Raw genomic sequence first — 26,280 nt, 5'->3', positions numbered from 1 at the left:
AGCATTTCTGGGAGGCAGGTCTTCCTGTCCATCCTGTGGATGAGCACACTGAGGCCCTATGTGGTTTCCCAACCAGCCCCACCCACGCAGGGAAGGTCTGAATGTCTCCAACAAAACTCATGTTGATCCAATCCCCAAAGTCACATGGAATGGCATTTGGAGGTGGGATCCTGGGGAGGTTATTGGGCCAGAAAGGCTCTGCACTCATAGGTTAATCCATCTATGGATTAATGGACTAACGGGACAATGGGTTATCTGGAGAGTGAGTCTGTTATCAAAGTCGGTTTGGCTTTGTCTCTTTTTTTTTTTTTTTTTTTTTTTTTTTTGAGGAGGTGGAGATTACACCCAGGGCCTCCTGTATACAAGGCAGGGACTCCACCAAAGTCAGGACTTTGTCTTTTTTCTCAGGCCCCTACCCTGAATTACTCAGCATTCCGGAGCTTCCTCCAACAACAAGCCCTTCACCCTTTGCTATCCCAACCTGCAGAAAGGTAAGTAATGAATTCATTTTCCTTATGAACTATCCAGTCTCAGGTATGTAGTTTTAGCAACAGAAAATGGACTAAGACGGGAAGTTTGAAATAGTTTTCCCCTCATTATATATACATGTTATGAAAAACGCAATTATCAAAAGTATGAGAAAATCACTTAAAATTTTATCACTTGAGAAACTTTAGACTTGCTCATATCAAGATCATTTGTTGATTTAATGGATTTTTGGTCATAACAACTACTATTCTTTAAACTTAAAAAAAAAAGTGACATACATATATAGTTTAAAAAATGACAAGAGGCCAGAACCATCTTCTAGCCCCCGTCCCACCGCCCAAACAGGAAATCGCTGATACTTCTATTCCCAGAGGTAACCTCTAACCTGAATTTGTGTAAATAACTTAACGGTGGTGTGCTGGTATAATTCCAAAGCACTGGACCACTTACGATGTCAACTTATACCTTTTAATTCTTTCCTCCCAACTCACAAAGCTCTCCACTTAATCTTATCCATCGAACAAAACTCCACTTGAATTTCACCTTCCAGGATTTCCCCAAACCCCTCCTGGCCACAGTGCCTTTTCTTTTCAATAACTGATCAGAGCTCTTATTCATTCAAGGCCCCACTAAGCTGTCTGTAGACTGCTGAACTGTCTGGCCACAGTCTGATTCTGATGGAGAAGAAAGGCAGTGACCCGCATCTTATGCAAACGCCGACTGGGTGAGTTTTCTTGGAGGGACCAGCATGCCTGGGACCTGCATTTTGTCTGATATGAGAGGCCAATGAGAAGAACATGGAGAACATGGGTATAATGTGATCTAAAGTTCAAACAAGAAGTTCTGACTAGGACAGATCTAAGCAGAGATGAAGTCCCTCACTCACAGGACAAATAGGAGGCATCTACTACCCTCATGGTTCTTTGCAGGCAGCTGGAATGCAGAGTGAGGGAAACTTCATGCACAGTCCTTACAGGACAAAAAAAAAAAAAAAAAAGCAGGGACCTTTTTTTTTTTTTTTTTTTTTTTACAAGAGCTAAACTTGGGACATGCACGAGTCCTCTGGACAACCAATTCAGATGGGGGCAGGATGACTTTTTGGCAAAGGAAATACTAACTAGAGGCCTGAACCAGGGTGTTAGGTGAAAAAGAATAGCACCTGCAAAGTCCCTAGTGCAAGAGACACCATGGCGGGCCAGGCACTGAGGCCACTGTGTGCAGTGTTGGGCGAGGTGATGTGAGATGAGGAAGAGGGGCCGAGCAGGAGGCAGAGTGAGTGGAATTTGAAAACTGTGCTTAGATGTTCGGATGCTACTGTGGTGGCTTCCATCAGGGAAGTGGAGTATCAGAGCTCCACCTTCTGGCTGCAAGGGAGAGAAGGGAATGGAGGCGGGGTGGGGTGGGGAGGAGTGTTGAAACCCTCCAGGCAAGAGAGGTGGGCCAAGTGTAGGTAAAAGGGGACAGAGAGGAGGAAGCAGCTGCCATAGATCAGATGACCAGATATGAAGAGAGAGAGGACATGAGGCCACAGGAGGCCTCTTCTTGGAGTTGGGGGACATGGTGTATCTGCAGGAGGGAGATGAGATCAGATGTGGGTGAAGCCAGCCTCTGATGTCTGTGGACATCCAAGAAATCATGTCTAGAAGGGAACTCTGGATAAAAGGTCTTGGGCCCCACGGGGTAGATCTGAACTTGTAAGTCACCAACACAAGGAAGGAACTGATCCCAGAGGAGAGGAGATACAGGAGCATGGGTGTGTGCGGGTGGGTGCTTCTCAAGGTGGCCAGGCACCTCTGACTATATGTGACTAGTGACCCAGTAGCACCCGAGATCAAAGAAAGACTGACAAGATTCCAGGTCCATCCTGTTCACAACCTGAATGGGGATGAAAAGCCACCCTCCTGGCCAGAGGCCTGGAAGAATGTCACCATTATACATAGGGTGTGACTGCCTTCCTCCCTCTTCAGGTCATCAGAACCTATTAACTGCTTGCTCTGTGAGCCTACAGACAACCTAAAAGCCAGAGGATGATATTCTGCACAGAGTCCAAGCGGAGCCCAGATGCTGTAGGAACCCTACAGGAAGGACCCTGATGGCTGCATGAAAACCCAGCGTCTACCACCTAGGGAGGGAGAGAGCCAAGGACACCCATGCCTGGGAGACAAAACAGAATCCTTAAGGTACAACAGGAGAAGTTGCCGCCTGTTTTAGTCAGCTTTTCTTGCTGCTGTGACTAAAGGACCTAACCAGAACAACTATCAAGGAGGAAAGGTTTATTTAGAGGCTTTCGGTTTCAGAGGTTGCAATCCATAAATAGCTGGCTTGATTCCTCAGGTCTTCAGATGAGGCAGAAGAAAGTGTCGGAGGGAATCAGCTCATATGGTGATCAGAAAGCAGAGAGAGGTCTCTGCTTGCCAGATACAAATATATACCCCCAAATCATGCCCCCAGTTCCCACCACCTCCAGCCATACCCTACCTCTTTAGTTACCACTGTTGATCCCTATCAGGGTATTAATTCACTGATTGGGTTGTAAGAGTCTCAACCCAATCATTTCTCCTCTGAACTTATTTGCATTGTCTCACATGTGATCTTTTGGGGGACAGCTCACATCCAAACCATAAGTTTTTGCTTTTTAAGCTCTGGGGTCTTCACATTGATCACCTTGTTTAATTACTAAGAACTCAGAGGTAGGTACTTAGCCCCAACATAAGGTAGACTAACATTTCTAGGGTCTCAAAACTTGCCAAGTACACAGACGAGACTTGAATCAGGATTTCTGAGTCTAAAGATCTGCCCTTTCCAACAGAGTGCTCACATGCCTGAAACCAGGCTGTCTTACTTCATGTGACAGTCTCTGCTTTTAATGACACCGGCTCTTCCTTTGTAAGGTACTGCATGTTCCTTTGGATGCAGGCAGAGCGTAAGTGAATTCAGATCACTTCTTACCTAATGAGGTGGAGTTCTGGCCTCCCAGGATTATCATCATCCATCTTTTCTAAAACCAGTCTCACCCTGCTGAGTTTTAGAGTCCTGGATGGAACAGACATCTTTTTTTAGAGGGACAAAGGCAGGAGGGTTCTCCTGCATCTCTACCATGTTGCAAGTTAGAAATGCCGAATTAAAAATTCCAAGTGGCCAGCTGGAACCTGCTGGGTGGTACGTGTTTGCCAGCACCTGATTCTCCCTCACTAGTCATTAGGTACAGAAGGACACATCCTCAGAACCATTACGCTACAGTAGGCGGGCGAGGCTGGACCCGTAATGCAGCAATGCAACAGCAAAGGCCCCTGGGAACTGTTTATTACAAATGACCAGAACATGAAATCAGCAAGTTCATGGGTAGGAAATAAAAAACGGAATTAAGCTTGAGAAATAACTGGAACACAGACCTCCAGTCCTTCTGCCACTCTGCTGCTGCCTTGAAAAGCAAACAGCTGACTGGTGAGTCATACCCAGGTGGCACCTGTGTGGGCATTTCAGGAGGTGAGTTTTCTCCCAGACACCATCGCACCAGAGGAGGACAAACTCCAGTGACTACAGTGTTGGGTCAACAGGTCCAGGGGTTTCTGGACCACTGCTGCTGTCCCTGGGAGATAATGATGGCACCGTTTGTGTGTGTGCACACATGGTTACTGGGGATGGAACCCAGTGCTCCATGCATGGTAGGTGGGTGCTCTGATATACATCCTCAGCTTTGTGGGATGGGAGTTCACCTCCAGCACAGATGACAAGCATGGCCCAGGGTTGCTGTGTATGGTTTCTACAGAGTAGACTGCCCACCGGCCTCATATCCTAGTGGGTGCGGTACCAGTCATGAGAGATTGCTCCTAACGATCCTTTTCCACAAAGGATCTATTTTTACCCCAGCATCTTCCCAACTTGTCCTGCTGTCTTTACAGTGTGGATGGGTTGTGCAGCCAGGGAGGGGATGAGCTAAAATATATGAGCCTGGAGGAGTGAACATGGCTAAGTGCTGAATTTTCCAGGGCTTGTGGGTCAAAGGTGAGGGTTTGATTGGTGAGTACAATGAGGAGCCACACATGTTCTGATTATGACTGTATCAAGATCCTTTTGCTATACATGGAGAAGTCAGTTGTCATTTTGTCCCCTGATGCTTTGCCCGCTAGTACATTTCCCCCTTAGCAGGTCCCTTCGTCGGCTCAAGCACAGAAAGGCAGCCCTCAGAGAAGCTAAGTGTGCGACATCTCTCTCATACCTAACACAGGGAGGAAGCACTATTGTTCATCTTCCCCTCTTAGAGCCCCTGCAGCAGAAGGTGAGTCTTACTGCCATGGCCAGTCTAAAGGAAGGGTGGACAATGGAGTATCTCTAGGACCACACCTAGGTCTGAAGGGACCCCTGGCCAGCATCCCTGATCCCATTTGCCTTTTCCTCTGATCCTGAACTGATATTTCCTGATAGTAAATCAAACAGATGGTCAGTATGAGTCATCACTGAGCTTGGTGCAAGCAGATGCCTGTATAAATTTAAAAAATGAGGTCAGAAGCAGCTTCAGGGCATAAGTTACCAAGAATAAATCTTGCCAGCTAGCGGAAGTAGCAGGAAGAAATGAAACCCCTCATAACTTTTCTTCCTCTCTAGACATACTAATGACCCCTTTCCTTCCTTTGATTCTCTGAGGTTTTCTATCCCTCCTTATGAAAGGTGCTAATTATATAAAGTATTTGGAAATATTTGCACATCTTGTCATCTGCTATAATTCTGATCTCTTGAATCATTCAAAAATCCATTAAACACATGGGTTACTTCAGCCCTAAACCCTAAAAACAAGGACAGAAGTCTATATAACTTCAGTATTGAAACCATCTAAATTTTAAGCTTCTTAATATATAATCACTAAAATTTCCCCTCTCTCTCTCTCTCTCTCTCTCTCTCTCTCTCTCTCTATATATATATATATATATATATATATATATATATAGATATAATAGAAATAAATTTTTTTTAATATCTTTTTTGTACCAGGGCCCATGATGGGGTTTCTAAAGTGTGAATAATAGATAACTGCTCTACAAAACAAAAAAACTCCAAAGCAACACCATTACCAAAAGTTCCAGGATCACCTCACTTGAGATCTTCACTTCTGCGTCTGGAGAATTTTCTCTCTGGAGTTAATGAGAGAAAATTCCCACTTGCATTGGTACCATTAGCTTGTACCAATGTCATGCTAATGCTATTACTCTCACAACGTGACAACCGCACATGCAATATGTTTGAGACAACTAATCATTAGATGGTTAATTAGAACCAAGGCCTGGTATAAATTTGGTCTTTGTCATGAGAGAAAACATTTTTAGAATCAAGATGCACAAGGAACCTACCTCAAGACTCTTAAAGGGATTTGTATTTTATTTTTGCATTGCTTTCAGTCTTAAAATGTTTTCTGTGTTATACTTAATTTAAAACTGATAGACCATGAAGATTTATATCAAATACCAAAAAAACCTGGAATGTTCCCAACTTAGTCTGAGACTAAGGGATTCGATTTCTCTTGGCTAATGGATATCTCATAGATTGTGTGTGTGTGTGTGTGTGTGTGTGTGTGTGTGTGTGTGTAAATGATTCACTGATCCTAAGGATATGAAACAGCATAAGACTCTACCCTGAGGCTCCATTCCTGATTGACAAACTACCATTTTTAGCTGATTTACTAAAGGGAATCATCAAACCAATCTCAAAATCTCAAAACATTTCCTTAAATAACTTTTAGCTCTGGGTTTTGAGGCCACAAAAAGACAATTAACACTAATGCATTATGTTTTCATATCTCTGACAAGTAATTGAAAAGAAATGAGCTGAGAAACTGGAGGCCGAAGCACCCCAGCCCAGGATCCCCATTCTGGTGGGAGAGGGGGGGACGAGGGCCTGGGCCTACTCAGAGAGCTGCAGCTCTAAACATTTCCTTATATGGATGAACATATTAGTGTGAGTGTTTCCTGCATACTGATGTTAAGCCCCAAGGAGACGGGGCCAGTGGAGCAGGCAAAAAATCAGGCTTCCATCCCCCATGACCCTCCTCTGTGCAGAAAACACCAGCTGCAGTTTCCAGGCCTTCATCTGAGACTCCACTTGCAGGGGAAGGCTCATCTGAGATGCTTCATCTGTTCCTGCCCATGGGTTCTCCCTTCTCTGTTGCCCTAGCTGAATGAGGCAGTAATAATCTTACCCTAATCTGTGTGGGCTGTGGGTGTTCTTTTCCCATCAACCTGTGCCTCCCATGACTAATGCTATACATTACGATGTCTCTCCTCTACCACTTCCCCCTGTCAAGGGCTCAGAATAATTATTTTGGGATCAGAATCATGTCTGATCAGCTGGAAAAGATCTACAGCTAAGAGATGGTGGTCTAGAATGTGGCTTTCCCTTGGTCCCATGCCAGTGCCAACCAAGGTGAACATTTTCCAAGATGGGACTTGGAGGTACAAGGGAATGGTATTTAATAATAATGACCTGCTCTTTCCTTTTGAGTTGCCTGTCAATCTTCTGACAGCCTTCACTGGAAAGCCTTCATCTGGAGCCTGCACTTTTTAGTGGAAGTGATAAGTTTAAAAAGTTGATTTAAATGACCATGTAATAGATCAGTGATCTGCAGAGATGGCAAAAATTGTGACAGGTAAGTCTAAAGGGACTTACCTGACCCAATCCCTAAGCTTGGCAACACCAGCCCAAGAAGATCTCCACTCTGGCTGTACCTTAAGATCAAGGGCAGAGCTTTCAGAATTCCTGGGCCCACTCCCAGAGACTTTGTTTTCCCTGGCTTGAGATGGGTGTCTGACATCAGGATTTTTAGTTTTCCAGATGTAGATTTTAATGAGCAGCCCAAGTTGACACCATTGTACCACACTGCTTTTCCCCGGTGTTTGGAGGCACCTGCTATGTAACTCCGTAGAGCCAACTCTGTTGTGAACCCAAGCCCTCTGCTTCCAGGCACTCTGTCCATTGGTGTCTCCCCATAGAAAAGGCTCAGACTGACACAGGCTCTGATTTCTCAGTAGCTCCTGGAAGGCTAATGAAATTAGCAAGGACTGAGTTGGCTTTGGACAACAGTGACTGATAGCCTGTCTCAAGAGGAATGCTGGTGTTTTGAGGATCTCAGGAGTGAGCAGTCACACTTCATTTCGACAAATGAAATGAAATGAAATGCCCTCCCCCTCATTCTTAGTCATTAAGCCCGGTGTGGCCCTCGTAGAGATCATTCGTATCCACCGCCTGCTTCTCAAGATCAGTTTCACTCTGTTGTAGGGTACGCAGGCTGCTGGTGTCTAAATGTTTCAGATCAGAAACTTTCATCAGCAAAACTTTGAGCAAACCCATCAACTCTCAAATTCATTTTTATCAACTTTTGCTGCCACTGTCAGACTGTGAACAAAAGAGTTTGTTGTTGTTTTTAAGAGTTAATAGCTATGAGATCACCTTGTCCACTCCTGGAGGTTCAATCCCCCATGTTGTCAACTTAAGGGGTGGACAGTGAGCAGTCCCACCAGAGATGCTCCCCCTCTGAGCCCATGGGGACTCTTAGGCACGTTCTACAGAACCAGTGATTCTCAGACCATCTTGCCAGGTCCTGATATGCTGATCAGCCTAGCAGGTTTGTTCTCGAGATTAGGCCATGCCTGGAAAAGTGTCAAGACACTTGAAACCATAAAGCCACCCAAGGGCAAGGAACTAATAGAAGTCCAGCGGTCTCCCTTCCACACAGCCTGGCTTATTTTCAATCAATAACATACCCTGGTTCTGGTATTGGGCTGGAAGTAGGGTTCACACAGAAAGACTGAGGGGTACTGTTTGAGGGTGCCCACACAAAGGGAGAGTGTGTGCTTCTTGGGTAGCCAGGGAGGTTACCCTCAGAAGGGTGGGCAAAATAACCCTGGATCAAGTATAGGTACGACTGTAGAGTGAGTCTGTGATGGGCGACTGAAAGCAGGCATTTGATTTTTACTTTCCTTGAATTCAATTTATGTACATTTAAGTGTGCAACTATTTCCTTTTCAGGAAGAAAGCAATAAATGTTAACTGTAATAAATTCAAATAGTAATCTAGAATGTGAAGTAAAAAGCAAGAGACCTTTCTCCTGCTCCTGACTCCCTGGGTGCCCCCACAGAGGTAGCCCCTCTTCTGAGCTTGGTGAACATTCCTTTTATGACTAACTTTACAATTAGTTTTATGTGAGAGAAGTTAATATTTATGAAATAACATAAAAACATCTGGAAAAATAACCTTTGGAAAATGAACAGTGATTATTTTGGTGTGACAAAGTGGTTTTAGTTTTCTTTCTGCTTCTCTGGGTTTTCTGTCAAGGAATTTATTTTGATGGTGTAATAAGGAAAATAGAACTGGAAAACAGGGACTATAAAGTAGAAGTCAGAGACGGGGGCCAGATGTGGGGCTGGACCAATCCAACAAAGTAATCTACTAGGAAGCTCAACTAAACCTTTCTATACTCCAGTGGGCTTCTTGTCCCAATTCCTGCACTAGGTGTGACCCTGGGAAAACTCAATGTCTTCGTGGGGACTCAGTTTTTCCATCTGCCAGATGTAAAGTTGCACTTAGTAAATGGTAGGTTTTGTCTTCCAGAGGAGTATCAGACAATAATACCTGGAGCCATTGCTTGTCAGCACATCTGAGGGGGAACGCTACTGGCACCTAGTGGTAGAGGTCAGAAATGCTGCTCTACATCCTTCAAGGCAGGACCCAGGGTACAACAAAGGATTCTCTGACCCTGGTGTCAGCTGTGCAGAAACCTGCCCTCCAGGGTCGGTATCTGAGACCTTCCCCAGATCTGGTGAGTGTCTGAATCGGTGAGCTTGGGTGCAGACTCTCCTACCTCCTGGAAGGGAAGTAGTGTTCCCAAATGACTCCTCAGAGTGTTACTGTGGAATGAGCAATAGGGTCTGAAGACCTGGGCAATAGGCTATGCAGGAATGGCGGTCTCCTTCCCAGAAATTCAGCCCTCTGTTGCTCACATGTGTGAACAGGGCCCTCTGTTGGTAGGTGTGGGCATAAACATTGAGCTGATGTCTAGGAAACCATACAGAATTTGAAAACTTGGTGATTCCCTTTTTCTCTAATAACCACCTTATGATTTCCCAGCCTGAGGTGCCAGAAGAAACACTTGATGTTCATAGCTAATTCCTTTTAAAACATGAGATATAAGTAGATACTTAAATACTGATTAATTTCAGATTAGATCCCACAACAATTAAGAGCCCGCTATGATCAGACCATTTATGGAAATTTGATACACAATCAGCCTAGTACCACCCCTACAGAGAGAGGGAGAGGGGCTTTTCAACAAGAAAAGAGTGAAGTTGGATCTCTGCCTCCATTAAGCACAAAGATCCATTCCAAGTGAATAACAGACTTCAAGTTCTGTTCAGCTTTGAAAGACTAGACTCGGAACTTTCAGAAGATAGAAAATCTTCCTCAAAGTTATGAAGATATGTTAAGTGCATCACAGGGCACCAACCAGAGATAGATGCCCTAATCTCAGAACTATTTCACCAAAATATGAGCCACATCGATACATTTGCAACACATGCATCTGTAGTGTCTAATGGTTATAAACCATTAAAGAAAACCCAATTTAAAAATGGGCAATGATGTAGAATGGCACTTTACAAAGAGATTCCAAATGGCCTATAACATGTAGGAAGGGCCCTAAGGAAATAAAAATGTAATGAGATCAAGATCCACCCACCAGAATGGCTAGGATTAAAAAGGTAGACAAATTCAATTCATGAGGATGTGAAGAAATTATGTTATGGAATAGGAGTATAAATTGATAAAACACGTGTGAAGTTGCTTGGTAGTACCTACTGAAGCTAATCAAGTTTACCTAATAAAAATAACACATATATTCACCAAAAGACAGGTACAAGAATAGTCGTAAGAATACAAAACTAAACAACCCGAATGTTTGTCCACAATAAAATGGATAGTTCAATTAGTATATTCATGCAATGAGAATACTTGATCATGAAAAGAGAACCATCCACAACTTGAACTGCACAGACATGATGTTGAACAACAGGTCAGACAGGAAAGGGAATCATACTGGATATGATTCCATTCATAAGAAGTTATATGTGAAGGACAGACAACTTGCCTTTGAGATATTAAAATCATTTCTTTGGGGGCACTTATGGTGCCCTAAAGGAACCATCTACAACATTGCAAGTGTTTTATTTATAGACCTAGTGGGAGTTACTTGGGCATGCCCTTTGATTCAGCTATACACTTGAAAATTTATGCCTTTGTATGTTACACTTTAAAAACACCAAAAGAAATTTATTAATATATACTGAATTTTGAGAAATACATATCTTAATGAAGAAAATCTTTGTCTAAGTAATCCATCTTTTTAATTTCTATTTCCTCTGTCTACATATTAAAGTTGTATTAATGTCTTTTACAAAAGACAAGAAGGTATTTTAGCATATGACCAATATGGAATCCACAAGAGAACTGTGAAAGAAGAAAAAATTACACAAAGGCAGACATCACAATAGAAAAATGGACAAAAGCCTTCTCAGTTACCTTTTTGTACTTTTCAGTACCCTCATTCTTCTAGAGCTAGTACATGTTGTTATTTTAAAATTAATTTTAGGTGAAGTGTACATGAACATACTTTCCTTGTTGGAAATGAAGACATTTCAGATAAGGGTAAGGCCCCTGTTGACCTCTAATCCTGGTTTCCTCCCTGACCTGTAGAGAAAATGAGTATTTCTTCTTGGTGTGGTGTTATTTTGTGGGTTTTATTTTATATACATAACGTCACAATGTGTCTTTCTGGGAACTTGCTGCTTTTCTCTCCACATTTCTTATACTAATATGTAGGGAGTTACTATATCACTTTACTTTTTTTTTTTTTTCCCTGTACTTGGGATTGAACCCAGAGGTGCTTATCCACGAAGCCACATCCTCAGCCTTTTTTTCTTTTGAGACACTCAGTTTTCACTCAGTTGCTTAGGGCCTCACTAAGCTGCTGAGGCTGGCTTTGAACTCATGATCCTCCTGCCTCAGCCTCCCGAGCCACTGAGATTACAGGTGTGTGCCACTATGGCCAGCTCACTTTACTCTTTTTAACTGCTTCAGAGTCTTCCAGAAGTATGGACATTACACTGTTCATACAGCTATTCCTCTATGGATGGCCATTAGTCTTTCTGAATTGTTTTGCTATTCTATTTAATAAGAACAGTTGATGTCACTTCAATATTTAATTCTGGTTTCCTATACTAACAAGTTCCAGAATGTTCAGGCCCCATTTTACTCTCAGAAAGCCCCAGCCTTAGCCTGGAGATTTCCCCAACTTTCAAAGCAGCCAGGGGAACACAGCTTTCGTGAGTCCTGATTCCTGTCCTGGTCACCCCACCCCGCCCAGCCGTTTAGGCTGGGATTGCACTGGAAGTGTGTTTTGTGTGTGTGTGTGTGTGTGTGTGTGTGTGTGTGTGTGTGTGTGTGTGTGTGAGTGATCTGCTGCTGCATCCTGTGACTCAGGTGAACTGCTCCCCTCTAGGGTTCTCCACAGGGGCTAGGTGCATCTGTGCTGCCAAGGTCCCTTTCCACTGGGAAGTCTTGGCTCCTGAGTGTCTTGCTCTCCTTGCTCTCCTTGCTCATACAAGTCTTGGCTCCTGAGTGTCTTGCTCTCTTTGCTCTCCTTGCTCATACATGAAGTGACCACCCAGGGAGGGGGGGAAGCTGAGAAATATTTTCCTTTCCTTGCAGCCCCTATTAATTGCCTGCATCCTGGTGTGAATTGAGGTTCTTCCTGAAAGGAGGAGCTGACAGGAGACCCACCCTCCCCACCTCCACATCTCCTGGTACCCCAGAGGCCTTGAGCTGTGTTTTCCCTTCTCATCCCTGTGACTTCTGAAGGCTAGGTTGCCATAGCAACCCAGGCCCACTGAACCATGCTAACAACCTGTTATTTAAAGAGAAGCAATTAGCCCTCTCCAGAGTCCATTTAAAGGGGCAACAGAGGAGCAATGATTCCTCACAGAGGAAGAGCAACAGTCCCCATTTCAGAGCCTCGGGGTTGGAGGGAACAGCTGGCACAAGACCCTTGATTGAAGATGAGGACATGGAGGGACGGGGTGCGCAGGCTCACCTGCGTCACCTAGACCAGGAGCGCTCTCGTGCTCTCCATCTGCATCTTTCTACTTTTGTTCCTGTCTCCCTCCTTCCCCTCTCCCTCTTGTCCGTGGGCTTGCTGCCTCCATGATGACCACTGGTCTGCAAGCTGTCTTGTCCTTCCCTTGCTGTCCAGTTAGTTCTCCCCCAACAGTGCCTTTGAGAGTCAGATCTTCTCCCTGTTCCAGGCCTCCCTCAGCTTTCTGCGGTGGCCAGGAGAGGAACCCCTCCTGCTCAGCTCCTGCCTCTGCCTTCCAACTCGCTCTCGGGTCCTCTCTGTTCCCTACAGATATCATGCTCCATTTTCTCCAAAATTAGAATATCCCTCCTGACACCGCCATCCATCCTGATCCTGCTATCCTGCAGTTCCTTCACAGTGAGTGCCAGTGTCTGTGGATGTCTTTGCTTGTCTTCAGAACAAAAGTGAGAATACTTTGTCTCTTATTCACAGCCACCGTCCATACCCTAGAACTGCACGTGGCAGAAAGCTAGCTCTCACATCTGATGCTGAATGCACTGATGAAGGGATGCTCAGAGCTCCCCGGTGCATCCGGAGGGTTATGCATCCCCACAGCCACATCCTCCATCTCCTCCCACTGCTCAGGGCTGACCAGTTCCCCCTCTTCTGGAGGACTGGGCCCACCCCACATGGAGAACAGAGAGCATTGGGGAAGAATGTGGAAGACACAGCTCTTGATAAGTCCCATTCACAGATTAGGGCCGGGAGTTCAGACAAACAGCACTGCTACCGATTGATTATTCCATTCTTACTGCATGCATTCTATGAGCATTTTCTCTCCTTAGCCTTTAGATAATCCTGCAGGGAAAAATCATGTCACCCATAGCAAAAATGAAGATAACGCAGCATCCTGTCCTCTCAGAATGGAAAAGCGCCCCAGGAAAATTCCTTTGCATTTTCCAGGAGGCCTGCCCAGGAAAGTCCTTCCTCAGCCCCAAGACCACTTCAGGCTCTGTTTTATCTGTTTTATGTCCCCTCTGGGCCCTGTGCTCATCCCTAGTGGCACTCGTGATTGTGAACACATCATTTCTATGTCAACACGTAGGGGGCGGGGGACCGGGACTGGCTACCTCTCAACATAGTGCTGGCCCGAAAACCAAGATTTGGAGGGTGCGCAGAGGCCCAGGGGCAGCTGGTGAGGGGAAGAGCTCAGGTCTAATTTCAGGGCCACTACTCCATCCAGCTTTCTGATGGTCAGTCTCCTGAACGTGAAACGAAAGCGCCTACATATACTTCAGCCTCAGCATTTGGTTGCGGCATTGTCCCTTCTAGCCTGGAGCCGCCATGATTGCTTTGGGCTTGGGACTTACCAGCGCTTGCTCTATGAGGAGGCAGAACAGGATGGCATTGCCCACCTCCCTCAGGCTCTGGAACACGTCTGTTTTGAGCTCTGCGTACTCGATGATGTCCTTCAGCTGGTGGTGGAAGAACTCCAGGATCCCTGGGAGATGAACAGAATGGTGGGTGGGAAGCAGACCCTGTTTACGGGAAGCACTGGCTGAGCAGTAGCCCCAGACCTGACTCTTGGATAACACAAGTTCAAGCCATGGGTCCCCCTAAGTGAGGGCCCAAGGTGGGATTTCTTGTGGGGTTCAGTATCTGAAAAAGCTCGGGAAGCTGGAATAAAATAAAACACAAGTGGAGCAGGTCTGATCTATTTGTCTCCAAAATTTGCCTGACTTCTTAATGACACCAATTAGTATTTATAGGTGTTAGCATGCCTACCACAATATCTATCTGCAATCCCATCTAGTTTTTTTTTTATTTTTTGTAGAGAGAACTTTAATTTTTATAGATATTGGAGGGAAAACAGCTTTGTATGTGGTGCTGAGAATCGAACCCGGGCAGCATGCATGCCAGGCGAGCGCGCTACTGCTTGAGCTACATCCCCAGCCCCATCTAGTTCTTTTTTCAGATTTTAAGCTACATTACTACTCCTTAATAAGAACACTTCTCATTTTAATTAGTGCATTATAATGATATGCCTGAGCAGGATTCATCCTGGGATATTGGTGTATGGACATGGCATGATCTGGGAGATTTCATTTCCCAGCACTTCCACGGGCCCCCCCCCCCCTCCTCCCTCCTTCTTGACCTCCTTGCTATACTCTATTGGTCTCCCTTTTATTTTCGTGAGATCCTTTTTTTTTATTCCTTTTCTCCCCCACCCTCATGAGAAAACATTTGACCTTTGACTTTGAGCCTGGGTTATTCCACTTAGCCTGATGTTCTCCAGTTCTATCCATTGACAAGCAAATGACATCATTTCATTCCTTGTGGCTGAGTAAAACTCCACTGTGTATATACACCACATTTTCTTTTGCAATGTCTCATTTACTACTCATAACAATACCATTAGCTAGGCACTGTTGCCTGTTTTCAGAGAAGGTAAATAACATACCCACAATCACACAGCAAGTCAGTGTGGCAGCTGGGATTGAACATTAGAGCTTATAGCTTTATCCCTTTCCTATTGTGAATCACATTGACCCAGTACTGGGCATTTTTTTTTTTTTTGAAACTAAACTCATTCTCCATTACCCCCCATTCTCCAGTCCCCAGGTCAAAAGGCAAAAAAAAATGTTTGTAACTCGCCCAAGATATGTCACCTGCACCACCACTAGGGCACTAGCCACCTCCACACACAAGGTCTCTGAGAGAGACAGAGCTCCAGACCATGATCGCCCTTAGGAAGCCTTGGCTATTCATATTTAGATGCTCTCACTGGACAGTGGTATTGTGAGGCAGGTCCAGCAGACATCATTTACCTCCACCAAGGGAGATTAAGACAGGTTCAAGGCTGCCTGGCTGGGGGCTGAGCTAGGATGCAAAGCTCCTGGGTTCCCGGGCAGGTTAGAGATGCAGAGTCCGAGGGGGATGGTCACAGCTCCCACCCCAACATGGGGCAGTTTCCATTATCTTCCCATCACCAACCTGGGGAGCCGTACTCGTGCCTGGGCAGGCGGCATATCTTGGGCATCACCTCGATCAGGGTCTTCACATACTGGAGAATGGTTCCTTGGAGCTGCAGAAGAACAGTACAGGTGGGTGAGCTAGTCCACTGCTGCTGTGGGCCAGGCTACTGGGGCACACAAAGGTTGTGCAGAGGTCTGTAGTGTGGGGACAGCCTTATGATCCTCCGTAAGTCAGAAAGGAGCTCTCCTTCCTCTCATGGGCTTACAGACTTGAAAGAGGACACATTTCTAGGCATGGGGTCCTTCCTAGGGTTGGAAATGTTTATGAAATCCAGATGAAGAGCTAAAATGAAATGTGGGCAGGGAACTGTGGCGATTAGGACACATTATCTAATTTAAGCATGGAAAATTCATGGCACGTTCATTCCTCCCACGTCCAGGGCAGACATCTTTAAGCAATTACCTTGTTTTCCTGTTTGACTCTGCATTTAGCAGCCCAGTCTTTTACAACCCACAGCTGCTGCCAAGGAGAGCTAGCAGGTGAATCCTGCTTGCTGTTCCTGACCTGATTGGTTATACGCTACTTTCTCTTTTGCTATCTAATATTTTTAAGAAAGTCTTGTTTGCATGTTTTGGTCTGGCAAGGAATGAAGGTCTAGATACCCTACTTGGGACAGATACAGAATGGTGGGAAAGGGACACAGAAATCCCTTGAAGATAGTGCAGTATTGATAAAAGTGCTCAAAAAAAAAATGCCCAGGGAGCTGGGCACGGTGGGGCATGCTTGTAATACCAGCTGCTCCGGAGGCTGAGGCAGGAGGATTTCAAGTTCAAAGCCAGCCTCAGCAAAAGTGACGTGCTAAGCAACTCAGTGAGATCCTGTCTCTAAATACCATAGAAAATAGGGCTGGGGATGTGGTTGAGTGCCTCTGAGTTTAATCCCCAGTACCACCCCTCCCACAAAAAAGGAAAATCTCAAGGGGACAAAGTATGGTGATTAGAGATGTCTGCATAGGCATGGGAGTGGGAAAAGGCAGCACATGTGTCATGGATTGGCCATGCTCAGATTAGCTTAGCACAGCACAGCTGGCTAGCATGAGCAGCCATTTGCAGGCCATGAAGGTCAAAATGAGGACCGCTAAATTGACTCATCCAAACAAGAAATAAATTCAGGGCCTAAAACAGGGAGGTAAATCCATAAGTCAAAAGCTGCATAGAAATGTGCTTTTAGGAGTCACCAGGAGATGAGGGCCAAGGGAAAAGTGGAGCAACTAGGACTTCTTTCTACAGAACAGATCAAAAAAGAAATCAAGTCTTGATCTTATCCCTCCCACTTGGGCACATCCCAACCTGCCCCGAGTCTTCTCCTTACCAAACTCTTGACGATTTTCAGCAGTTCCTCCATAACCACGGCGATGCCCTGGTAACCCAGGAGTCTACAGATGGTCTTGAAGTGAGGAGGCCCCACGAAGTTCCTATAGGAGCTGTAGATGTGGCTGTAGGCAATGTTGAGGGGCTGGAAAAGAGAGGTGGGGCAAAGTAAGAGACCAAGCCCTGAATATCTGGGTCTTGGCCCGAGTCCTGGCAGGAGACGTTGGGGACCTGGCCTCATCAGGGCTCTCACGGGGGACCCCATGAGTACATTTGAAGATGTTGGCCAAGGGGAGAGGTGTGGTCAGTGATGTTCAAAGGCCACTAGATAGACCAGCTGTTCCCACGCTAGAGAGGGCTTCCGAGCAAATATCTGTTTCATGGGGACTCACGTTACCCACAACCGTCCACACAGAAACCAGGACTTTGCCAAATGGAGCCGTGGGACAGGGTAAAATGGCTTATTTTCTTTCTCTAGAGGCTTTTGGGTACTCGAAATCATCTGGAAGAACCATGTGAAAGCTGAGAAGCTAACTCAGCATCGTCTTCTACTGTTGGTTGTTTTCATCTAGGACACCACGGGGTCCTGGGAATTGGGCAGGCACAGGAGGCAGGAGGCAGCTTCTGAGTGCCTGGGAAAAACCGCTTGGGCCATTTGCGTCTTAGTTTCTTATCCTATGACATGTTAGGGGGTTGGCTTAAATTAGTGATTTCACAACTTTCAAGGACACAGTCCAAAGGGAAAATGCCATAGAAGCTCATCTGTGAAACAGGCAGAGTGAAGCTGCTCTGGTTGGGAACCCAGAGCCAGGACCACTGTCTGGCTGTCACCATGAGACACCCCTGGCTGAGGACAGATGACCCAAATAGCAGGCCCTCCAATGGTCTCATTTGGTTGGTGAGGCCATAATAGTTACAAATGACTCTAAGGCTCATTTTTGAAATGCTGCCATCTATGGACTAGCTCATGCCAGGCTCTGTGAGGCCCTTCATGTGCATTTTCATCTAATCCACACAACAAACATATGCAGTGTATGCCATTCTTAGCCCCATTTCACAGATGAGGAAACTGAGGCTCAGGTTGGTCAGTACCCTGCTCAAGATCACACAGTTGGTAGATAAACAAGCCCTGGTCTGAACCAGGTATGGCTGATTCCAAAGTCCGTCCTCTTACCTCTCCCCATAAGGGTATACTTTGGAAATTGAGTTCTTTTATAAACCATACAGTTTTGTTTTTTTTTTGGACACTTCATCTCAAAATTTAGTTCTCAATATTATTTTCCTTCCTGGAATTATAAACATCTTGAGCATGACCATACAAATATGAGAAGATCACATCGCTATTCCATTAGCTGAAATTCTACTGGTTGGCTAATTAGAAATTCCACTTGAATTAAACTCTGATGATGCTTCTGGAGGACTGTAACACTCTCAATTCCCTGTGGAACCACTGAAGGAGGATGTAATTACGTTCAACCTAAATTTTGAGTTAAGTATGTTTTGCTGTGTACAAATTATCTTAAACTTTACAAAACAATCATCACGACTCTAGGATCCTTTAATTATAGGATACACCAAGAGTACAATTAGAATTCCCACTAATAATGAGGATTCATGACAGATTAGAGCACCCACTCACTCATCCAGTTAAAGAACTGTGTTTGGTAAGCTTGTGCCTACCTACGGGTAGGCTTGGAATGCGAGCAAGAGTGGGAGGGATCTACTTGACCTAGTTTCTAGATGTATGGGCCAGGGGTGGTTTATGTAAAGGGAACTAGCACTGACTCCAAAGTCTGATGTTCACTCAAGTTCATGTTCAGCAAATCCTGCGAGTGTATGAATCGTGGAGTCTGAGCCAACCCCGGGCCAGGCCAGGCCAGGCCATTTTCTACATATGGAACAAACCTGTTTTAGAGCCGCTATAAACAGGCCACCTTAGTGAACAGGGCTGGGACTAGGGTGAGGTATGTGAGGCACCTAGGGCAAATGCCAAACCAACCATAGGGGATGGAGATGGACCAGGAGGGGTGAAAGTCAAGATCTGCAACTTGATTGGCTTGTTGACCACACAGATGCACATATTTGTTAACGCTTATGATCTTCTCTGTACACTTATGATCTTCTATGTACTCGTATGTTTGTGTCCCTGCAAAATGTATGCTTTGAGATCCCATCCCCCCATGGGACGGTATTAAGAGGAGGGGCCTTTGGGCGGTGGTTTAGTCCCAATGGTGGAGACTTCCTAGTGGGATTTGTGTACTCAAATCAGGAACGTTTGCCTCTTTCTGCTCTGTCACATGAGAACATGACATGGAGATGGCCATCTGCAAACCGGACCTCTGATCTGTCGGCCCTTGATCTTAGACTTGCTATTTAAGTAGCCTGGTCTCTAGCACTCTTGTTATAGCAGCCTGCACTGACAAAGACAGTACATTTTACTATATATGGTTATGCCCCAGTAGGAAAGTAAATGTCAAAACCCTGCTGGCTCGTACCACAGCTTCCTAACCTTTTCAAAGATCAAAATGCAGAACCCTTGCTTTGAACTTTCTCCTGAAGAGGGCCGTGTGCATGGCACCAGGGGACAATGCCTCAGCTTCCTCCGTGACCTTGGGGGGGACTGACATCTGTTCACTGCCCTGACAGCCTTCTCATTCCCACCCACAACCAAGACAGGATTCTCCTCTGAACCCAGGAAAGCACATGTGTCCCCTTTTCAAAAGTCCTATGAAAGGAACTTTTGAACAGCAGGGAGCTTTCAAATGTATATTCCTGGTGGGGACAAAAGGCGATCAGATCAGCTACATATTATATTTTTTTTCTGTCTGACGACTTCTTTCCTTACTTTGTCAGAGTACCAAGGATGGTCTCCAAGGTGGGCACAGCTACAACTGACTTCAAACCCCAGGACCCTCATTTACAAGCTGGATGCTTTGGGGAAAATTACTTCATCCTCCAGCCTTGGTCACCCTGCAACTCCCCTCCAAAAAAGATGATGATACCAGAGCCACTAGGGCTCCCGGAAGTTTAATTGATACATAAAGCAGGGAGCATGCCATTTGACACACTGGAAGTACTCATGGAAATAACAGCCATTAACGTTACTTTATTTGATAACTTGGTAAAGTAAGTTCTGGCTACAGCTATGATTCTCTGAACTTGGAGAGGACATTGCCTATGTGGGGTATAAATTCATACCACACAGTGTGTGACCCACAAGGAGATATGCCAGGACACGCCTGCCCCAGTACAGACGTTGCTCAGTGTTCAAGGCTTCATAACAGTGAGAGCTGTCCAGTCACTCCCTTCTGAGGCCCAAGCTCTACGGGGCTCTTCCTGGATGCTCATCCTTCTTAGCAGTCTCTTAAGTCCTCACCCTCACCGGAGGACCTTCTAGAACCAAGTTTCCCTTTGTACTTCCCAGCAAACAGAAATGAACGTATGCTCTGATATCTGGAAATTGTTGAGTAGACCTTCCCAGGTGTAGGTAGAGGAGAAGAATTTTGGAATTGTTTTACCATACAAGGGTTTTAAAATTGCCCTCCCCACCCCCTGAACCACTTAGTGGACTTCTGGTTGGAGTTTCTATATCAGTCTTTGATTCTGGTCTTGAACTTCAGGCCTCCATTGATGGCCAAGCTCTATGTCATGCAGGAAGAGCAAGCATGAAATGTACAGGATTTGAATCCTCTAAACGAACAAGCTGCCCCCACCCCGACTCCCCCAAAGACACCATATTCATGCAAGAAAAAGCACGCGCATGCTGAGAACTACATGCACACACACCCCCGGAGGGCACCCATCTGACCTGCTGACTCAATAGGAGGCTGGGCCCTATTGAGAAAATGTGGGAATAAGGGAGCCTGGGCATTTTCTGGGGTTTGGCAAAGAAAAACAGGAATGCAACAAGTCTTGAGACATTGGACGCTTGCCACTCATCTCGCACGCTGAACCAATTCTGTGCACCGACTCATGTTACAACCACTTGGCCCAATGGGAAACTAATTACATATCCTAACTGTGCAGCCTGGCTCACTTAGAGCTGAACTTGTTAAAATCTACACTACACAAAATAGATCAGTTTACGAGGCTTCCAAAAAAAAAAAAAAAATCCTGATTCAGGAATTAGAATCATGTTATTACTGAGACACAGATTACATTTTCTGGAAAAGCAAGGGAAAAAAATATATGAAGAGTTTGATCTTTGGATTGTAGGCACTGTGTAGAATGGCTTTTAAAAAAATGTGGTAAAATGTACATACTGTTCACCATTTTAACCATTTTAAAGTCTGATGTGTGGACTTTTGATTGTAATGCCTGCATCTCTCACCAGATGGTTAACACGGCCAGACACTCCAAACAACAAGGCCTATTTGGCAAACTAAATTTGTAAGCAATTTGCATCTCTGCTCTCTGGAATCACAATTGTTGTTTTCAGAGATCCCAAGAGGAATTAAAACTGTTTCTAATTTCCTGTTTTTGTTGCAATCTGTCTAATGAATGCCATCAGCCCACAAACACAGCCCCTTAATTCAGGTTGGAAAGTGGCAGCTGAACTCTAAAATCACTTTGGGTAAATGCAGATGGGGTAAATGAATAACTCAGTCACACGGCCTGTGAGGAAGATGGTCCAAAGGACTGATCAGTCCAGTTAGAGGTTCAAATCCATCGCTAGGGCTTGGGTAAGGTGGCTGATGCGACCGGCTGCTCCTTCTAGATATCTGCTGAGCTCCAGGGCTGGATCGCCAACATCCGGGTTCCTTCAGGATAGTCTCTGCTCAGGTTAAAAATCCAAGGGAGTTGCTATAGAAATCTCAGGAAATGATGCTCCTTTCTTCTTGAGCTTTGGAAAGGGCAAGAGGAAGAACAGGAGCCAAGCCTTCCACATTAGAGCTGCCATCTCTCTCCTGCAATATTTAGATGCTAAAACCTTTTGAGGAAAACCAATGTCATCACTTTTCTTCATAATTGGTACCCATGTGATGACACACAGTGATTCCTTCATGACCCCCAGGTAGTTTTCCGTGGCAGCTCTAACAGAGTACCACAACCCTGGTGGCTTGACATAACAGAGACTTGATTCTCTGGAAGTCACAAATCCAAAATCGGTATCACTGGGCCTAACTAAATCAAGAGTTTATGAGGTCACATTCCTCCTAGAGCCCTCCAGGGGGAGAATCTGCTCCTTGCCTTGTCCAGTTACTGGTGGCTGCCCGCATTCTGGCTTGTGACTGCATTATTCCACCTTCAAATCCCTCTGCTGAGTCTTCACACACCTTCTCCGCTTATGTGTATACTTCTGTCTCGTAAGGTCATTTGTGGTGCATTTATGGCCCACCCTTATAATCCAGGATCATCTTCCCAGTCAAGATCCTTCACTTAATCATATCCACAAAGATGCTTTTCCAAAGAAGGCTGTATTCACAGGTTCCAGGGTTAGGACCTGCGATCTGTGGGACTGTTAGCAGCCTACGGCGACGATGATACCCGTTCAGCAGAGCAAGAATCCCAAGCCCAAGTGACTAGCCCAAGGTGCAACATAAGATGCTCTTCTGCCACTCACAGGTTGCCAGGGAAACAAAAGCTTCTGGACTGGTGGGGAAGGAACACTGTGGAGCCTGGGAGTGGCACTGGGCAGACACAGGGAGAGGGGGCGGCAGGGAAGTGTGTGGCATCGTAGGCGTCACCAGGGTGAGGGAGATCCCTGGCTCAGCCCAGATGGGAAGGGCTGACATCCAGGTAGTGGCCCTGTTGAGATGTACCCTGCTCCCTGCTGCAAAGCACTGGTCCTGGCTCTGGGGACTGACTTAATGGGGATCTTATGCAAAAGGAGGATGAATTTCCCTGAGCTCAAATTGTGGCCTGGACAGAGGTATTGTTACCTAGTGGTGACCATGCTAAAAACAGATCACAGCCACAATTTCTAAGGGCCAACAATTTACTAAGAAATGATTAAAATGGAAGGATCTGGAACTGGGGTTGTGGCTCAGTGGTAGAGCGCTTGCCTAGCATGCGTGAGGCACTGGGTTGGTTACCCAGCACCACATAAAAATAAACAAATAAAATAAAAGTATTGTGTCTATCTACAACCCAAAAAAATCTTAAAAAAAAATCTTTAGGGCTGGAGTTTTGGCTCAGCACATGTGAGACACTGGGTTCAATCCTCAGCACCACGTAAAAATTAAATAAAGATATTATGTCCACCTCCAAGTAAAAAATAAATATTAAAAAAAAACTTTAAAAAAATTGAATGATCTATGCCACAACTTATATCACTTGGAAGGCAGTTTTGTGATATTACACAATATTTAATTGAATATTTTTAAAGTTTGGTCCACATATTAATTTTAATTACTGAACCAGTTCCTAAATTTTTTACTTAATTTTTTTTTTTGTGTGTGTGGTACTAGGGACTGAACTCTTACTTAAAAAAAATTTGAATTATCACCCCTAAGTGACAGAGCTCTTAAGCAACTCTATTTGCACTCCAAGCACAAGATGTTCAGAAGAGGAAACACTTCCTGCCCATATCTCTCCAAAGGAGCTGATGTTGTGCTTGCCTCTGTCAGCTACAGGCAAGTGGCTAGATGTTCTGCCTTTGTGCTTTGTAGGGTGTCACTATTAGCCTTTGGAAAGAGACACACTGTCTGTGCTACAGCATATTTAGGAGAGGCCCCTGGGAAGACAGAATGCTATGGGAAGGCCACAGAGCAACTGCAGGACCAAGAACCCTGGGCAGCAGCGCATGGGGGTGCACACCTGTAATCCCAGCAACTCGGGAGGCCAAGACAGGAGGATTGCAAGTTTGAGGCCAGTCTTAGCAATGTAGCAAGACCCTGTCTCAAAAAAAAAAAAAAAAAAAAAAAGAAGAAGAAGAGCTGGGATGTAGCCCAGTGGTAGTGCATCCCTGGGTTCAATCCCCAGTACCACAACATAATAATATGATAAAGTAAAACAGAATAAAAGAACACTGTACAGGCAGAGACCCTGTCTCCCATGTCTTCCATGTTGGGCAGCTTGGTGGCTCATCAGGCAGCTCTTCCTAACTTTGTGGTTATCACTGAGGTGACTCAATAGGGGAACTTCTTGGATCCTTTGGCCAAGAACCAAGAAGAGAGAAGCTTTGTATTTTGTTTTTAATGGACGCGTAGTCATTATACACACTTATGGAGTACAGTATGCCATTTCATTACATGAATACAATGTGTAATGAAAAGGTCAGGGTGATTAGCACATCCATAATGTCAGGCATGTGTCATTTTTTTGTGTTGGGGACATTCAAAATCCTCTTCACTGGCTACTTTGAAATACTTCATTGTCGACCACAGTTATCCTACTGTGCTATAGAACCTCAGAAGTTATTCCTCCTATTCAATTGCACCCTGTGCCCATTAACCATCCCTCCCAACCCCGTCCCCTACATGCTTCCCAGGTTCTCGTAACACTAGTCTATACTCCTCTTCAAAATCAACCTTTTAACATCCACATATATGAAAACACACACACACACACACACACACACACACACACACACTCCCTCTGGGGCATATTATAGAGAGGCACTGACAAAAAACAAAACAAACAAACAAACAAACACACAAACAAAACCCTTTTAAAAACACATAATTTGTGTACAACTGTCCAGGTCTAAACCTATCTGAGCTCCTCTCCTTCCTCTATCTCAGAGTTCTCTGGTCTCCTCCACAGAATGGCGCCAAGGTACTCTCCTAAGGTTGAGGGCAGCAGGAATGGTTGGAATCTCAGAGGTGGATATACCTTTGTGAGGAATGGAAAAGGGCAGCTAGGAGACCTGGAAAGAGACAACCACTGGAGAACCATCCAGTCCAGGAATGGTACAGAGTCTCCATCCGTGATGGCCAGTGCAGTTGATTGACAGGTAAGCAACTGTGATGGGAACTGCTCCTCTGAGCCCAGTCAGGAGTACTGACTAGATGCCTTGGGTTTCTGCAGCCAATTAGCACAAACTTGGTGGGCTAAAATGACAGAAATTTATTCTCTCACTGATCTAGAGACCAGAAGCCTGCAATCAAAGGTTGACAGGGCCATGTTCCCTCCAAAGTCTCTGGGGAGAAGTCTTCCCTGCCTCTTCCAGAGCTGGTGACTCCGAGTTTCCCCTGGTTCTAGTAGCATCGTTCCAATCTCTACCTCTGTCTTCACAGGGCCTATTCCCTTTGTGTGTCTCTCTGTGTGAGTCTTTCTTTTCTCTAAAGATTGCAGCCAGCCCTGAATCCAGGATGATTTCACCTTGAGATTCTTCATATCCACAAAGACTCCCAATTCTACGTAAGGTCATATGCTGAGGATTTGGGTAGATGTGCGTTTTGAGGGGACACCAATCAACCCTCTGCAAGTGCTAGGATGTCTGGGAAAGCTTGAGAAGGGTTCCCAACTGGCTAGGAATAGTACTCACACCTTCTATCTGCCACTCAGATCTAGCCCAATGTCTTACATATGTTGGAACTGGGACTTGGGGCAATTAAAGGGCTCGACCAGGACCATGTAACTAGGCAAGGTCACAGGACACAAAAATAAAGAAAGAACATTTTAAGATGCAGGAGGTGGGGGTGGGGGTAGAGGATGAGGATGAATTTACTGTTAGTTGTAGATTAACTGAGAAGATCATCTTTGCATTTAAAACCATTATCCAGAGAAGATCTAGATGGGGCAAGAAAATAATCTCTAAAACTTAAGAATATTGGAAGAATTAGTGCATCCTCGAGATCGTTTGCAGGGTTGTTTTTTTTTTTTTTTTTTTCCTTTTTGGCCAAAGGAATGAGAGCTTCTCTCAATGGGCAAAAGCCTCTCCCGACTGGTCCCTGAAAGCATCGTGCGTAGAAGCCTGCTGGTTGCCATGGTGAATGATGCTGATGTGAAGAAATGAATAATGTGAGCATCGGGGGTGACAGTGGGATTACTCAGTGGCGAGAGAGACATCAAGGAGAGCCCAGAGCGGAGGAGGGAGAAGGCACCATTCTCTGGGCTTTGGTCCACGCTGCCTCGGAGGATAGAGCTCTAACCAGACACACTGCAAGCATCAGGTAAGAGATGTAGCTAGCTCGACTTGGAAATGGAAATGGGCTTTTCCTTTCACACTCTGTTTGGAGAGGGGCCAGATGATGGTAAAGAACCGCTAAAAATAGGGGAGAATTTGGAAACAGAGCTGAGGAAGTAAAAGAACTAAGAGAGATGGATTTGGTCCTAAAGGCTAAAGAGGCTGCTAGCATCCTGACAGAAAGAGCTTAAAAATGTCTGCTGTAGGGAAGTCAGGCTGTAAAACCAGCCAGCGGCAGATAGGAGGCAAGTGGAAGAAAA

General features: G+C 45.2%; 1 protein-coding gene across 1 annotated transcript in view; it reads right to left on the bottom strand.

The window, feature by feature from the left end:
* Cyfip2 (cytoplasmic FMR1 interacting protein 2) overlaps positions 1-26,280 on the bottom strand; it is a 122,205-nt gene that overhangs the window by 17,015 nt on the left and 78,910 nt on the right. Inside the window, exons 24-26 of the mRNA XM_026388321.2 lie at positions 16,949-17,092; positions 15,596-15,686; positions 13,972-14,102 (exon numbers count right to left, since the gene is read on the bottom strand). Coding sequence (XP_026244106.1) covers positions 13,972-14,102; positions 15,596-15,686; positions 16,949-17,092 — 366 coding nt within the window. The remainder of the gene's footprint in view (positions 1-13,971; positions 14,103-15,595; positions 15,687-16,948; positions 17,093-26,280) is intronic.

Source organism: Urocitellus parryii, chromosome 1, assembly GCF_045843805.1.
Source record: "Urocitellus parryii isolate mUroPar1 chromosome 1, mUroPar1.hap1, whole genome shotgun sequence".
NCBI lineage: Eukaryota > Metazoa > Chordata > Mammalia > Rodentia > Sciuridae > Urocitellus > Urocitellus parryii.
The sequence above is the reverse complement of the archived record's forward strand: the minus strand, read 5'-3'. Positions and strand labels throughout refer to the sequence as shown.